Source organism: Bos indicus x Bos taurus, chromosome 19 (genome assembly GCF_003369695.1).
Source record: "Bos indicus x Bos taurus breed Angus x Brahman F1 hybrid chromosome 19, Bos_hybrid_MaternalHap_v2.0, whole genome shotgun sequence".
Taxonomy (NCBI): domain Eukaryota; kingdom Metazoa; phylum Chordata; class Mammalia; order Artiodactyla; family Bovidae; genus Bos; species Bos indicus x Bos taurus.
The window spans coordinates 45,464,681-45,482,200 of record NC_040094.1 but is presented as its reverse complement, the minus strand read 5'-3'; the positions used below and the strand labels follow the sequence as shown (position 1 = coordinate 45,482,200).

The window sequence follows — 17,520 nt, the reverse complement described above, 5'->3', positions numbered from 1 at the left end:
CAGTACCAGACTATTCAAGTGGGAAAGATATTGATATAATTCAAGGTACCTAATTTTCAACCACCTTTATAAAAAACTGCTTTTTCTATTAAAAAAAAACAACAACTGAGTATTCCAAATTCTTTTGGATTAGAAATGATGGAACCATCAGTTTGATCAGACTGTAAATCTTGTCATAACTTTTATAACACTTTCATAAGTTGTAATTCAGAAGTATAATACATAAGAACCATCCATTAGAGGGTATTCAATAGAAAGGGACAACCAACTAATTTGAGAGTTATCTGCAGCGTAACTTGATTAACAAAATTTGAAATAATTTTTGTTTTTTGTTAATAGTGTTTCATTTCTGACCACTGTATGTAAAAGTTTCCCTAGAAGTTTTACTATGGTTCTCCTGGATTAGCACAAAGGCAGAACAAAAATTTCATATTTGAACAAGGTCAGGTTAAATCCAAGGAAATCAGAATGGTGTTGGTTTATTATCTGCCAACATTATTTATGTGTTAATAATGAAGTTTAAAACTTAGCACCAGTTCTTATCAGTTAAATGAAATTTAATTGGTTTTCTGACGAGTGACTCAATGTTAGAAACTAACACAAACTCAAAAAAAAAAAGCTATTTTCAACAAAGCAATTTATTTACTTTTCTTGAGAGACTAAATTCAGAACAATATTTGTTTCCATAACATCCAACATGTCTTATATCAAACTTAACCACTTTCTATGCAGTGACTGTGGTGGGATGATCTATTTTATTTGACTACCCTCAATGTAATTCATTTGGGTAGTTTTAAGGCATTGCAGTGATCAAAATGTTTCTCCCTACAGTTACTCCTGCATTCTCAATCAGTTTCTTCTGCACATCATCTAAAGAAAATTTACGTGGTGTGATTACACTTTTTTTTTTTTTTTAATACCAGGATTTCTAAAACTAAGAAAAACACCAACATTTAAAACATTAGTGTTTCTAGTCTAGGGTAGTTCAATTAAATTTCATCAGTACATTATATTATAGTTTAACTCATGCTAGAAATGTTAAAACCCAAGATCTTCTGAGTCACATAATACCAACATTTCATATTACTGAATAAATTACTTGGGTTCCATACAAAGATATTAAGTGATGAGAAACAGAAAAAGCCAAGCTTTCAAGAGCTCTTAAAAAATTCAGAAGCAAACTAATGAACATAACTACACAAAATATACACTAACCAATTGCAAACTAAACTAGTAAAAGATTAACCTTAAAAAAATACATTTTAGAACTTCGTGATACCCTCAAAAAGGCAGCAAACTAAGGGTATTAAAACAATAGTCATTATTTTAGATGCATCAAAAGTTTAAAAGATCCAGGTAAAGGAAATGTTTTGTTTTTTGATTCAATTAAAATACTTTAAAACTGGAAATATTTAATAATTGATAGTGTAATTAAAATTTAAATAATATACACAAATGATTTGAACAGGTTTTATATTCAGTAACTTGCATGGTTTTTACACTGGCACTTTTATCACTAATTTAGGAGAATCAGATGCACTTCCCTCCAAATACTTAGGCACTAAGATTTCAAATTTATAAATATGGTAGTATTTTAAATATTAAATTTTTACATGAATATTGGGTTCATCTCTCTTTCCTTTGTTCCCTAGGTATTATCCAGTTTTGTAAGGAAAACATTCTTATATCACAATCAAAACTTGTTTTGGTTACTAGACTGTAGCCATATTTGTGTTACAGTCACTTAAGATTCATTATTTGGAATTATACTTACTAAGGCAGACCTAAATGAAACTTATCGTCTAGAAGAATTTCATATTTGCATTTCCCTGCACTGCAGAATGAGTTTCAGCAATATTTCAGCTGTTAGGAAAAATTTAATTTAAACTTGTTACCTTTGACTACCTGGGTATTTCTAGTTGCCCTAGAATAGTCAACTTTACTTACGTCTGACTCACTTTCAACTACATCTGATTCATTCCAAATAGATTTTTAAATAGAAGTTAGACTTCATTAAGGTATTATTAACTTTAAATCTGAAAGACAATTAATGTAATGAAATTTTCAAGTTTGACAAGTTCATTAAAATTTTTTAGCATGTCTTGATACATTTACTTATCAGCTTTTTATTCTTCTTTCTGCTGCCATTTCCTTAATGTTTGTTTGCTTCACCTCTCTGGTTCACTGGATTGCTACTATTTAGGCTTTCATGGACTTTATCTTCACAGTTTACTATATCTTGTAAAGCCTTTTCTACATCTGTTTGGCCAGCTGTACTGGCTGTTTTTGGCAAGGTCATCTGCAGTGCACACCACAGGGTAGTACGCGCTTTCCGAGTAGCTACACACATCTCTTTAATTGCTGAAGCAAGCGCAAAAACATCTGCAAAAGAAACATTTGTGGTCAGTTCAAATTAAATATCATTTAAGTACTCCTTAACTCTTTATAAAACCCAGTCTGTGCTACTAAATGATCAAACATCATTTTTTATAAAAGAAAGATGGCTATTGACTGAGCTAATCAAAGTACTTGACTTAATATTTAAAAGTGTTATACCTTAAATATAAATACTAATGTTAAAAAAAGTGTTACGCTTGTATTTTATTTCTGACTTGTATGACCATGACTATACTTTGGGTAGAACACAGACTTTGACAGAGTTATTACAATTAAATGGGTAAAATTAGCAAAATAGATAATAACTTCACTTTCACTTTTGGAGTAAATTATGTAGGCACCATTTAATAATTTATTTTTTAGATAAGTGTAAGTGTTAGAAATCCAACTTTTTTAACTTCAGAATCTGATTTTACTAACATTCAAATTAACTGCCTTATCAAAAGGATATGCATTAATGTTTGTACCTCTGTCATCTTGGCATCTAGGAACTCCTTGCCTTTGCCGATTTGAAGCATTAACAATTTCATCCTTTCTACGTGACTGTACAATGTGAATGGACTCCAAGTGTCTATCAAGAGCTGTAGAGATATTGGCATGAAGGGGAGAGCTTCGAAGACGTTCCATTTTGCCCAGTAGAGTCACAACCTGAGAGAAACATTTTAAATTTTGATGAGGCATTTAAAATTTAACTACATTGCCCTGTCATTAATTTAAAACAAATCTTCAATGAAGCAGAATAGAGATGAGAGGAATAATGTTCATTCAGTAATAAGTAAATGTTTAGGCTTCCCTCATAGATCATTTGGTAAACAATCTGCCTGCAATGTGCAGGAGACCCCTGTTCCATCCCTGGGTTGGGAAGATCCCCTGGAGAAGGGAAAGGCTACCCAACCCACTCTTCTGGCTTGGAAAATCCCATGGACTGTATGGTCCATAGGGTTGCAAAGAGTCGGACGTGACTGAGCAACTTTCATTTCACTAGCTTACTATATCCTGACACCATGATGGGGGAAACAAAGATGGAAAGTCCGTCTTTTGTACATATGTTAATTCTAGACAGTTTAAAAGTCAGTTTCTGAGAATAAGCAACAGTGAAAAAGTCAAACATTTAAATATATCCATATTATTAACAGTAAGTGCAAATATAAAATCTGGCATTCTTTTTGGTAAATAAGAGAATAGCCTGCCAAGAGAGCATTATTAGGAGTTACTGTAGTTAAAAGAAAAAAATTGAGCTAAAAAGGGTCAATCAGTCTCTAGATCTGATTAATCTTGACCTCAGCAATTCCTTTCTGGGCCTTCAATGTTCTCTCTTTTGGAAGTCAGAAATAATATTGGCTAGTGTTAGTTTTAAGGAGTCCATAATCCAGAAAATACTGACTTAAGTTTATGCTGAAGTAACAAAATAAATCCTATTAAGTGTCAAAATTGCTAGGGAAAATTAGGAGATCTTAATCTTCTGGTGGTAGAAGAATCTTCTGGTTAATTAAGCCTAAAAAAGAACACTATATATCTTAGATATATAGTAAGGGGAGTATGTTTCATATTGTATATGCCTAAAATTTCAAATTCTAAACTTGGAAGGAGTAAGGAAGGAGAACTTTTGAGTAGCTAGGATTTGAACATCTAATAAATACAGTAACTGCCTTTGGGAGCCAAATGATTTAAAACTCATATAATTCAGTGACTGGGAAGAACAGAAAAATACCTCTCAATTAATAAGCACCTGAATGAATGCCTCTAACCTTACACTCCTACCAAATTTCTTTGGTGTAAGTCCATGCCAGTTCAAGCCCATGGAGAAAACACAAGTGTACAGGTATTAAATATTTTCCTCCCAACTGTACAACCAGCCAGATTCTTGAGGGAGAAAATAAGACAACACAAGGAAAAAATACCATAGTAAAACTTCCAGTGAACTACAAATTATATATTTTTAAAATAAGATAGTCATTTTGAGTAAGTGTAAAGAAAAAATTTATACGAGTGATTTTTAATAAACTTTTAAAAGATTTTTTTCAGAATTCTATAAAACCAGCAAACTAGAAGTAGTACACATAAAAATATTTTTGCCCTTTGTATATTATTAGTCTAATGTTGCTAAACAGAAACAAAATTATTTTAACAGCTATAAATATGCTAAACTAAGGTGAAGCCTATGTAAGGCTGGAAAGTATTAAGTACATTTCTTAATACTCACATTAGCAATTCTTTGATTTATTGCCTAGAAATGCATTACTGAGAAAAATTTTAACTTGGAAGTTTAAAAAAAAAAAAGACTTAAGTTTTTATAACATTTGGCTATATCTGACCACACCACTGATAAATTCCATTGTACAAATTTATGAATTTGATTAAAAATTACAACTGATCAAGGCTGAAAGCTAAGTAAAAATCAATATTTTTCCATTAAAGTATTTCATATCTGTATTTTAAAGACAGCATGGTATAGGTAAGAAACTAATGATCAATAAAATAAGACTCTGTTGTGCTGCTTTTTTATAATTCCTTAAATGGCTTTTATTCAATCATAGATGCAATCTGTTTCACTGCATGCCTTTTCCTAGGAATCATTATCAAATTTTATTTGGAAAACAGAAGTTTTAAAAAATTATTTTATTTATTTGGCTGCACCAGGTCATAGTTGCAGCACTTGGCATAGTGAATCTACATAGCAGCATAAGAACTCTTAGTTGCAGCATGTGGGATCTAGTTCCTAGTTCCCTGACCAGGGATGGAACCAGGAGCCCCTACATTGGGAACATGGAGTCTTAGCCACTGGACCACAGGGAAGTCCCAGGAAACAGAAGTTTTTAAAAGAGGAAGGTCAGAAAGAAAAAACTACCCTATTCTATTATAGTTGCTTGGAAAATTCTGAAATTACAAAGGAGATAATAGGAAAATAATTTTTAATTAACATCAAGATTCTTTACATTTGATCTGAAGTGATATACTACTTTTCCAAAATAAGGCTATTTTATAAAATTATGCATATACCTACATACTTCAGTTTATTAGTAATTAATACATTGCTAGATATACTTAATGTTTGTTAAATAACTCAGAACAGGGTCAAGAAAACGAAATAAGGTAATTTCCTATTAATTTACTACCTTGTATAATATAAGCAAAGCTTTTTTGTGAAGCTAGAAAACAAATGTTTGTGATTAAGAAATGGGACTTTCCCTATAAATAATATTTTAAATGGTTTTGCTTTAAAATTTTTTCTTTCTTTTGTGGATTAGTTCCATTGCTAATCTGGATTTCTTGAAGAGGAATCTCTTAAGATTACTAAACTTAATATTTTAATGACTAAGTGGGGCTATTTTCCCTTTCCTAAATAACTAATAGTTCTAAGTCCAAACTTGGGAAAGAATACATTTCAGAGAGTTACACATAAATGTGATTTAAGAATCCTTCAGAACTCTAACTTGCTGAGGCATTTAAAAATTTTATCAACCAGTTAAAAAAATCTGCTATTAGATATTTTCACAGCTTACTCTGGCTTGTTCTCGAAGTTCATCCACAATTAACCGATCAACTCTAGATGGATTGGAGGTCAGCCGTGGAATTGGAGTATTATTAGTACTGGATACTTTTTTCCCTGGATAATTCTTTGCAAGGGCCAATTCAGTCTGTAAAAAAAATACGTAACTTTTAGATACTAAATTTTCTAAATATGATTCAATCATGAATAATATTTCTCATAGGGCTAAAAATAAAATCGAAAATTACTCCTTTAGATAAAAATTGTTTTGGAATCAAAAGGCAAAAAATACAAACCATAGTACCATGTACTTTTCTGTCACACTTACTGCATAAAATACCTGAACACTCCAATAGTTTAATACTTAGAAAATTCAAATAAATAAACTTTCAACCCATTAAGGAAAAAGTCTACCTAACAGGCAAAATAAACTTAAAAAATTTTTTAAGCCCCAAGCATTTTTAGTCTCTTAAGTCACCTAATTAATTCTGTATAGTCATGGACTTAACAAATACTATACATTATAGAAGAATTCAACTTAAAAGTACTCTTTCTTAAACTACACTAGGGTAAACAAAATGAAAATAGGCAAAGGGGATATATTAAGTTATGCCTAAATGGATAGTTTTGTATTACCTTTTTTCTCTCCTTTTCTAATGCTCTCCATTGTTCATAGCACTCTTCTAGACGAATATGAAGTTCACTGGCTGGTCCACTGCGGGTTTTAATTGGTCTTTGAAATCCAAAAGTTGGCACGAAACCAGAAAAGGAATTATCACCGTACATCATATCATTAAAATATGGATATAAATGGCTTAAGTCGTCATAAGAAAACAAATCATACGAATCCAACAGTGGAACAACTGAATGGCCAAATGGATGAGTGGATCTTAGTGGAAACCCACTTGAACCAAGTTGTTGAAAACTCTGATTATGCCTTAAATCGCCCATCATATAATTATTTGAAAAGCATGATGCCTGTGTGCGATTCACACGGCTATTAATATTGTTGTCTCCACTTCCCTGTCTGTGGCTATTAAAATGACCCTGTGACTCCAACAGATCTTGATATGTATTTTGAGATAAGCCATCTAAATGCTTTGGCCCTTCCTCAGGATCATAATGTCCACTTTGGGGCTTAGCTTGAAAATTATGTTTGTTTACACTTTCAATGATCCCATACTGTTGAGCTGAATAGTTATCACAAAATCCATTTGGCTGCTTTATTTTTTTATCGGTAACAGATTCAAAGAGATTTTCTTCTCCAGTCTTTGTCAGTCCTTCCATGTGATTGATAGATTGGATTCTTTCTGCACCACTGTAACCAAAATCAAAACTAGAAAATGCTGAAGGGTTTTCTTGGCAATACTTCTGAAATAAATTGCTATTTGGGGTTAAATTTGTAGATGATAGTTGGGGGAAATCGGAAGAATGGTTAGAACCTTTTGAAGCTGCACTTAAATGAGAATTTAATTTCATCAAGTTACCTTGATTTCGATAAAAAATAGGAGTGTTATTTTTTGTTTGGACATTCATCCATGTTGGTCTGTTTAAGTTGATACCTCCTGAAGATGTTGCTGAATTTGCTAGTAAATTCACTGATTTAAAATACTCAGAATTTGGGGGGTCAGGTTTTGTAAACTGTTGTTTTTCTGTGACATTAGCAAAATCATTATTAGCTGAACAAGTCGTATGAGGTTTTAGTCCATATTCTGATTTTAAGCCAAAATCAGCAGTAAATGCTGCTTCCTTTCCAAACTGTTTTTCTGTCAGATGTGGTGTAGTTTTTGGAAATGTGAAATTCTGCTGGTCAGGTATTGTCTCCTCCATTTTTTTCTGATTTGCTGGTTTTACTTGAAATAACTTTGTGTAGGTGTCTGCTTCTACAGTTGGTGTTTCAGGTGTGGCACTAGCTAATTTTTTACTATCTTGGACACTAAAATTCGAACACTTACTCAGCTTAGCCTTATTAGGATGAGCATATTCTGGGTATCTACAATAATCTGGATTTTCACTGTACCTATTAAATTGGGAAAGAAATATCTCTGTCCTCTTTTGCTGTAATGGTGCCTCAAGACCTTTAGCACATATTTTCTCTCTTCCGTAAGAGTAAGTATCAACTCCTGATTCTTTCATGATGTCAGACAGACCAGTTTGTGGTGTAAAACAATTTTTGATAAATGGATATTCTTGAAATGCTGTCTTAGCTGTATCATTTGGCTGAATATTGTAACAGTTAGAATGATCATTTCGTGAGGGGTACATCCATTGTTCTTCAAGGTCTAAACCAGTAAATCCATGATAAAGTTCATCTATTTTTTGTTGTGGTATGAGATTACTGTTATGTAGGTACTGCTTTTCCACTGCTGACACAGATTCACCAGTATAAAAAGCTTGCTGAGAGATGGCTGTATCTACTGGCCTTTTGGTTTCTGTTAAGAGGTCATGGTGATCTGCAAATCTGCTTGTGTTCATTGGCCAAACTGACTTTAAATTGGAGGAACAGGTCCTAGAACAAGCAAATATATTTAATTACAATTTAGATTTTTAAAGTCTTTATTTTCTTAGTGGAGAAGGCAGGAAAGGCTTTCAAAACATTTATATTGCCCCATTTCACCATTCTCTAATCCTTTCCAACTTTGCCTTATAAGCTGCCATTACATCCAAATAACTTTCTGCCGCTTAAAATGTGCTATATGCTGCATAAATATGCATTTTAGTCTTAATATGTCTTCAGTATACTTTTCGAGGAGACATAAACTAAAGCCTGAGGCTGGTGATTGCGTGGTCTTACATGAACTGTTTACATACAGTAAGTAGAAACCAGATAAAGTTTTTCTTACATTATTATATAAGATCAATACAAAAGTGCTGTTGACCACAATTTTTTTAATTAAAAAAGATGTACTCTCATTGAAATGAAAACATTTTCATTGGTTAGATGTATGCTACATATTTCCCTATTTATGAAATAGGGAATCTGGATAATATGGCTTCTACACCCAAGTAAAACAATTAATGCATACTTTAAAAGTTTTTACTATATGAATAAAATCCATACATATTTCTACTCAGAAGCAATGATAGTTTTATTTTTGGAGGTATAAGTATAAAAGTCGTTGGAATTTATACTCTTTAAGCCAAATTTTAGCTCATGAACTCAAGGAAAACAGCTTTGAGTTATGGAAGAATGATTTTTCAAATGAAAGTTCTTAATAGCAAATTAAACTTTCAATTGTATGGCAAGCACCTCAGGAAAATCTAGGCTCCTAGAAACAAATATCTGAATTAGGATGTCGAATGTCAGATGATCCTCTATTAAGTAAAAATAAAAGTTAACGATCTAGTACCTGGGAATTTAAAAGTTTATTACATACTATATAGGTTATGTAATATACTAACCCCTCAGCAAAGTATGGCTGTGATTTATCTTGTTCTTCCAAAATGTTAGACACAAGTCCATATAAGTCTGTTTCACTACCATAGTCATTTCTTTCTGTTTGAATCCTAAAAATAAATGAATATCACATGTAAATTCTTTTGTTCATATTGAAACATAATATATTTCTTTTTTCAGACTTATTCTGACTTATTTTTCTATAAAATATTTGGATTAACTCTATATCTTCATTTCAACTAAAGAGGGAATAGGAACTCAAGAATATTTTCCACTTTGGCATAGTATTTATCCTACATAAGTATTTCTCCTTCATTCAAAATCTTATGTCTAGTTCTCAATGAATGCTTACCTCTTATTTCTCCAAAGCACATGCTATTCATTTTAGATGCCCCAGATATAAATCTCTAATCTATGATGTTATAGACATGATTGGTACAATGGCAACTTCTGAAAGCATGTCTAGTCCTATTATACATCATTACATCACACTTGCTAAGTTTTTTCATCTGTGATGTGAAAACCATATGAACCTGTTACTCTCTTTTTGTGACTCTTATACTAAAAGTTGGATTAAAAAGTACAGTGATATGGTCATTCTAAATATCACAAGAATGTAGCAGTTGTCCCTTAAATGTAAAAGATTTGGGGGCTATCCCTAAATCTGTGCCAAAGAAGTGACTGGTTCTCCATGTGGATGAAATCCTACCTAGTGACCAACACTATCTAAACAATACAAAATGTAAAAAACAACGAGATGGAATATACTGGACCCTTTTTACCTCTTATGGATTTTGGGTAATTTGTTCCTAGAAGTAATATGTTGTTTTTAAATTGTAACTTCTTGTTTTTTAATATTTTAGGTCTAACATTTCATAGTGTTAGGACATTTTAGAAATGAAAATACCTTATACTTGTATAACATTCAAATATTTCATTGATCTTCATAACATAGGAAAGGTAGGTATTAGTAATCATAAAACTGAATAAATGATCATGATATTAAAAAACTTGAATTTTGCAAAGGTTTATCATTTGCCATGCTTGTTGAATAAATGGTCTACCTACAAGTCTAATACTTATTTCAAAAAGATTTGATATAAAATTTTTGTATAATAGTATGTTGGTATATATCTAGAAAAATATTCAATGTAATATATACCAAACTGTTAATAGTTGTTACTGGGAGGTGGAAAGGCAGGGTAAAGGTAAACTTCTGCTTGCCTTTACATATTTGTATAAAGTCTGAAGTTTTTCAATGAACATGTATTAACTAAAAAAATATTTTTTGTGTAGAGTTATATATTATATAGTCTACCTAATAAAATCTACTTTAGAGAACTTAAAACTAATTTCTAAATTTTTAACAATTATTTAATTAGTAGATTTTAAAAATAATTATTTCCTGGTAAACTAAAGACACATCAGCCTCTTTTAACTGCTCCCTCATTATAATTAACATAAAGGTAGTATCACTCCGTTAAGCTTCTCTTTGCAATAAGCTCCCATAATATTTTATACTTCTTCCTTTAGACCTTACCTTGCAGTACACCAGGCACTTGCAGTGCCTGGCAAGTTATAATCATCACCATTACTGTAAGATCTATAAAGGCAAGGATAATATTTGCCATGTTAATTCTAATATCCCCAATAGGAGAGAATCTGACATAGTTAGCCCCCATTATTAGTGGAACTGAATAGAAAATAAGTATCTTACATTTGATAAAATCCTGTTTGTTGTATACTTGTAAAGGGAAGAATTACTAAAAATTTAGAACTGGATTAAAAAATAGATTGAAAAATTGTAACTCATTTATATGCTATCTTTAGAAAGAGGAACTTAAGATGTACTCAGAGTTGCCTCTAATTAATGAAAGAAAGTAGCAAGAAAAAAATTATAGACACATAACTTTATTTCCTAGAAGTTTGATAAATAAAATTGCAATGTCATAAAAATACTGATATAGGGAACAAAGAGCTAAAACAACTAGGTTCCCATGTAATCAAACTTAAGAACACTTTGTTTAGCCTGAGAAATCTAAGGTATTAATTTACCTGTTCTTTACATTGATCTGAGAATTAGAGGGCTGTTTAATATCATCTCCATATGTAGACCATGGTGCATAGAAAAGTGAAGAATCTACAGAACTTGCATATTCCGTTGATGAAGAAAGTGGAGCATAGGTCTGCCTTAGGTCAACACTATCTTCATTCTGAAATTTTAAAGACATGTTTGTATATCAGATACAATCAAAACTACAGAATATTAGTGAAATAATAAGAAATTTGAGGAAATAACACATGTGTAAAAGTTGGGAGACAAATCTAGACTTAGCCACTTAAGCTTACTTTAACAGTAGGAGATGGCAATTGTTTTCTGTAAAGGGTCAGATAATAAATATTTTATGGTTTGCTGTGTTAAGGTCTCTGTTGAAACTCCTAGCACCAAAGCAACTATAGACAATGTGTAAATTAGAGGCTGTGGCTATTCCAATAAAATTCTGTTTTACAGCCACTCAGCAGATTTGCCCCTGTCCAATAGCTGTTGCTTATCCCTGAGATAGGACACGAACACCTACAATTATTGCTGTTTTAATTTTTTGAACAGATGAGCACTATATGGACCACAGCTGTGTTATTTTTAGTATTAATTTTTGTAAATCATTTACAAAATTCAGTCTTAATGCCCCCAATCTGTAAAAAACAAGTAAATGTACATTTACATCAAATTTTCAAAGAAATTCCACACACTGTATTCAGTCACCTTATGACATGGATATTCTCTGTATTTTAAAAATGAGGAAATGGGTGTTTTATAATGGGTTTAAAAATGAGGCTACAAATTATTGAGCTAAGAGATGACAAAACTAAAACCCAAACTCAAGGCCGTCTTACTCCTACACTGCTTGCTGCTGCTGCTAAGTCACTTCAGTCGTGTCCAACTCTGTGCGACCCCATCAACGGCAGCCCACGAGGCTCCCCCATCCCTGGGATTCTCCAGGCAACAACACTGGAGTGGGTTGCCATTTCCTTCTCCAATGCATGAAAGTGAAAGGTGAAAGTGAAGTTGCTCAGTCGTGTACGACTCTTAGCAACCCCATGAACTACAGCCCACCAGGCTCCTCCTTCCATGGGATTTTCCAGGCAAGAGTACTGGAGTGGGGTGCTATTGCCTTCTCTGTCCAAACCTGGAAACAACGAAAATGTCCATCAACAGGTGGCCAAATTGTCATATATTCCAACAGTGGGATCATACGCAGCAATAAAAAGGTATAAACTACTGGCAAAACAACAATGTGGATAAATCTCATAAACATCATGGGTTGCCACTGCCTTCTCCACTCCTACACTAGGGCCTTTTAAAACAGTATCTTTAATTTTCAGCTTAGTTTATTTCCAAGAGGAAGTATAAAAGTGAGACAATACATATTTTATCTTAAGAAATTTAAAGATATTATAAGAAAAAACGAGTTCATTTTTTTTATAATGAATTTTGAGTAAATAAGGTAAAAGGTTTGAGTTTTAAGATTTTAATGAATTATTTGAAGTTCTGTCTCCTTCCAAAAAAGGGAATGAAGTACAATGAAAATACTGCACCTCAAATTTTAAATACTTAAAATAGTCTGAATACATAGATTCACAATTTTTAACTCTCCAAATAAGGAGCTACTAAAACCTGAGATGTAATAGCTATAAATATCCAGACATAAACAGAGTAGAAAGGGTATTTTCTTATAAATATAGAAGGTATATAATCCTGGTTAAAAATATTTTCTAATTGCTTTTATTCTCAATCAAAATTGATGTGAAAAGAGATAAAACATGTTTAGATCAAAACATTCTAAATTTTCGTTCACGGACATGATAACTGAAAAATAACATTTTAAACATTCACTGAGTTTATACCAATAATATATGAAAATTAATATCATCTAATCACAAATCTTCACAAATCTCAAACATTTTATAGCCATTTGGTTAAATTATAGTTATGAATACTATTTGAAACCTAAATTTTCTTGTTTATAGTTTATTGTTTTGTTGACTATTCTGAAGTTGGAGAAATTGAGGCACACAAGAGATTTTGCTCAAAGTGCCACTAAAAAATGTCTTTCCAAAATTTCTGTTAGTTAGCAGTAACTTTTACAAAGGCTGTTATGGTTAGAACCTTTCATAATTTTATTCCTTTAGTTCTTAAGTTTATATGACAGGCCCAACCTAACTCTCTTTTAGGTGTGAAGTATCCAAAGTGATACAAATAATTGTTCGTTTTGAAAGAGTTGCTTAAACAAAATGAGCATTTTCAGATTATATAATATCAAATGAGGTAAACAGTATTTGAAACAAAATATATAAGTATTATTTCAAGTATACTTTATATTTTTTTCTTTATTTCAAGTATACTTTATATTTTAAATATTTGAGTATTAGAAAAATTAAATCCTTTTAAAAGACTGATATAAATTTAATATTCTAGAATAAAACAAGCAACTAATGCGGTGGCTATCTAGATTCTTTTCAGTCAAAACATTTCTGGAAGTTAAATATGTGAATGCTTAGGGTTGGTACACTAATTAGTCTAGATAATTGCAAAATGTCTCACTTTATTCTTGCTATGCTTAATCAACTGAAATTAAATCCAAGTAAATTTTAGTAGTCAGGTAAACACTATAGGGAGAAGGAAATGGCAACCCACTCCAGTGTTCTTGCCTGGAGAATCCCAGGGACCGGGGAGCCTGGTGGGCTGCCGTCTACGGGGTCGCACAGAGTCCGACACGACTGAAGCGACTTAGCAGCAGCAGCAGTAGCAGCAGCAGCAGTAGCAGCAGCAGAGTTGGATACGACTGAAGTGACTTAGCAGCAGCAAACATTATAGAGAGCAGTGGAATGCTGGTCTTGGCAGTGAAAAGACCTGGAGTCAACTTGGGTTTTGTCACTTACAGCACAAGTCAAATTTTTTGGGCCTCAGTTTCTCTATCTGTACAATGGATATAATACTATATACAAGGCTGTCATGCGAATTAAATAAAATTATTTATTTCAGGACACTGTTATAATTCAAAATATAACAATATCAACAGCCTTGTGCTGGTTAAATAATTTCAAATGAAAATGACATATTATCCTAAGCTAATTTAACACGATTAACCAAACTAAATGTTTTAGGTGAGGTAAAAGGTACCACGTCATCTAAGACATTGTAAGAGCCAGAGAATAAAAATGTATAGAAAAATTTCCCTTTTAAATGATCAAACGTATGTTTGCACCGACTTCCAATAAATGCCGGAAGGGAAAATTATCTTACGGTATAAGCAAATACGGATTTTCTTACATTTCTGGCATCATGTCACGCTGAGGACAAAGCAAAAGCAAGAATCAATGAAAAATCTTATTCCTTAACTTGCTTTCAAAACCAGTTTGTATTCTACAAACTCTGTATTTAAAATATTGTCTGGTCCTAAACGTGGAGCAATTTAAACACCAACGTGAATGGGCTGGGTGCTGGGGGTAGGGTCGGATTTGAAGGAGAATAAATCCTCTAACAAAGGGCAGAGTGGAGAAACGGACCTGCGATTTGTAGCAATCATAGAAGGAAGGGGAGCCCGTCAGCACCACGCTGTTGAAGACATCTGTTAGTCGACTGCTGGCGTCCGCACTGAGGTTCCAGCAGCGATTCGCACCTCCACGGAACGCTACTTTCGGCTGCACGAAACGGGGATAGGAAACAGGAGACACGTCACGCAGGGCAGAGCCGGACCGATATGGCCGGACGACGGCTTCTACGGTTCTACGTTGGCTGTGCGCCTAGCTCCACCCGGAATCCGTTCCCAGAACACTCATTTGGGGACCCCGCGCCTCCGTCCCCGGGGTTCCCTCTCCCTTTACCGGCCGGACCCCGAGGTGCGCCCGACGGGCCCTCCCTGCCGGCCTCCGCCTCAGCGCCGCCACGGCCCGACGTTGGGGAGGCAGCGGCAGCCTGCGCGTCGCAGCCAGTCACCTGCTCCGCCCCGCCGCCAGTTCTGTCAGCCCGCGGCGCGTCCCCAGGCCCCCACCACACCGGCCGCCGAGCCCCAGGCTCACCCCCGCGGCGCAGCCCGGTCGCCCCGTCGGGGCTCCTTGCCGGCGACCCGGCCTCTCCCGCCCGGCCGCTTCAGAGACCCGCGTCCGGGGACGCGCCCATTCTGTCTCTCCTCACGGTCGCCGTCCTCCTAGCCCGGCCGCCACCCAGACCCCTGACAGTCCCCTCCAGTTACCTCAAGTCCCTCCCTCAGGCCCGGGGGGTGAGAGGGCGGACGGGGGTCTCCGCAACTCACCTCCATGGGCCTCCCAGCCCCTCTTGGACTAAGCACAGCTCCTGGGGTACGGGGATGAGGGGGGGCGTCGAGGCCCAGCTCCCTCAACCCGCACCCCGCCACTGCCGCCTCCGCCCCGGGCGCTGCCTGGAGCCGGTCTGTGGGTGCGGATTCAGGAGCCAGGAGGGAGAGGCTGGGGAGAGGCCGTTACATTGCCCACCAGGGGCTCGCGACCCCGCACGCGACCCGGCACGGGCCCGCCACGCCCCCTCCTGGGAGGCCTGTCTCCAGCTTCGCACCCCTCATTGGCCCGCTGCCCGGCCAATGGGCGGCGGCCTCCGAGGCCTGTTACCCCCTAGAGACAAGGCCAAGAACCAGCCGTTAAGGCGACCTCGCTCTCTCTGCGTTTCTGAGCCTTTCCCGCTCAAACTGAACGTGTTCGGGATTGGCCCAGTCCGTCAAGCACCCGCCTGATGATTGGCTAGTAGAGCAGCTGAGGGGCGGGGCGTGGAAGGAGGATTAGGAGCTCGGGCCTACCAGGTGGGAGAAGAGATGGAAGTGGTCAGGAAGATTTGAGAAGTCGCTCAGCAACCGGCAGATAATCCTAAATTTACCGGCTGTTCATCTTGTTCCAAACATTTCATTTTGCCCCTGGTCCTGCCCCTAACTCCCAGAACCCTTTGGAGCTGCCTCAGAGAATGATAGACTTGGGCTCGCTTACGGAGCGTGAGGAACCCGTTAAGGAGTTGGGGGTTGTTGGGAAAGTCTCTTCCGAGAAGAAAGAGAGCTGTTCTCGGTCCTAGGCCTCACGCTTCGGTGGGGTTGAAGGCATTTTGGTGCTTATGGAACCCCTGAACAAATTTCACTCTGACCTATACCAAATAGGCCATTCACACAGATGGTCCCATTCGAGGATGTGATGTCTCAAGATTTTGTCCCCAGAAAATGCTAAACAATTTTGTGTGCATTGAAATATTGAAGACGATCAAAGTAAGCACAGTTACCACCTTTAGGGCATGTATATTTAAAATCAAAATTTGAGAAGCAATAAAGTGGGAGGTGTTTTTTTACTCAAGCATAAATGGAAATAGGATAGGGGGACATATCTTTTTGGCCTATATTGCTCTGATGCTTACTTTGGATCCCAACTCAGCTTTGAGTTAAGAAAGCTTGTTAGTTGACCTGGCTGTACCAATTCATTATATTTATTTCCCTACCTCACACTGCAATTCGGGAGACCCGGGTTCGATTCCTGGGTCGGGAAGATCCCCTGGAGAAGGAAATGGTAATCCACTCCAGTACTCTCGCCTGGAAAATCCCATGGACGGAGGAGCCTGATTAGGCTACAGTCCATGGGGTCGCAAAGAGTCGGACACGATTGAGCAACTTCACTTCACTTCACCTCACCCTGAAAGTTGCTAACCTGGAGTTTACTCCCTCCTTACACTTAGAGCATAGTGTTTTGTCTCTCTCCCATAACACCCAGAATGATTTTGCAAAACTATGAATCCTCTTATGTATCTTTTTATTGTAATAAGATATACATAAGATTTGCCATTTTAAGCATCTTCCAATGTATAATTCAATGACATTATACTCAAGTATTATGCAACCATCACCACTATCCATATCTAGAAATATTTCATTATCCCAAACAGAAATTTTGTACCCAATAAAAGAAATAACTCCCATTTCCCCTTCCTTCCACTCTCTGGGAACCTCTATTCTACTTCATGTTACTGTGAACTCACCTGTTCTAGGTACTTCATGTAAGTGGAAACATACAATATTGGTCCTTTCGCGACTTGTTCATTAGCATAATGTCAAGATTCATGTTGTGCATGTCAGAACTTCATTTTATGGCTGAATAATATTAATCAGTTGATGGACACTTGGCTTGTATTCACCTTTTCTTTGTAATGAAGAATGGTGTAATGAGCATT

The 17,520-nt window shown here is 35.7% G+C and overlaps 1 protein-coding gene across 1 annotated transcript; it reads right to left on the bottom strand.

Moving 5' to 3' along the window:
* Positions 1–619: 619 nt before the first annotated feature.
* Positions 620–14,999, bottom strand: MEIOC (meiosis specific with coiled-coil domain; the record flags this gene model as incomplete). The annotated part of the gene is made up of 7 exons (XM_027519353.1): positions 620–2,382; positions 2,865–3,045; positions 5,901–6,035; positions 6,524–8,396; positions 9,290–9,394; positions 11,340–11,497; positions 14,853–14,999. Coding segments are annotated over 7 exons (2,829 nt in total), but the record flags the coding sequence as incomplete, so codon positions are not given.
* Positions 15,000–17,520: the final 2,521 nt, after the last annotated feature.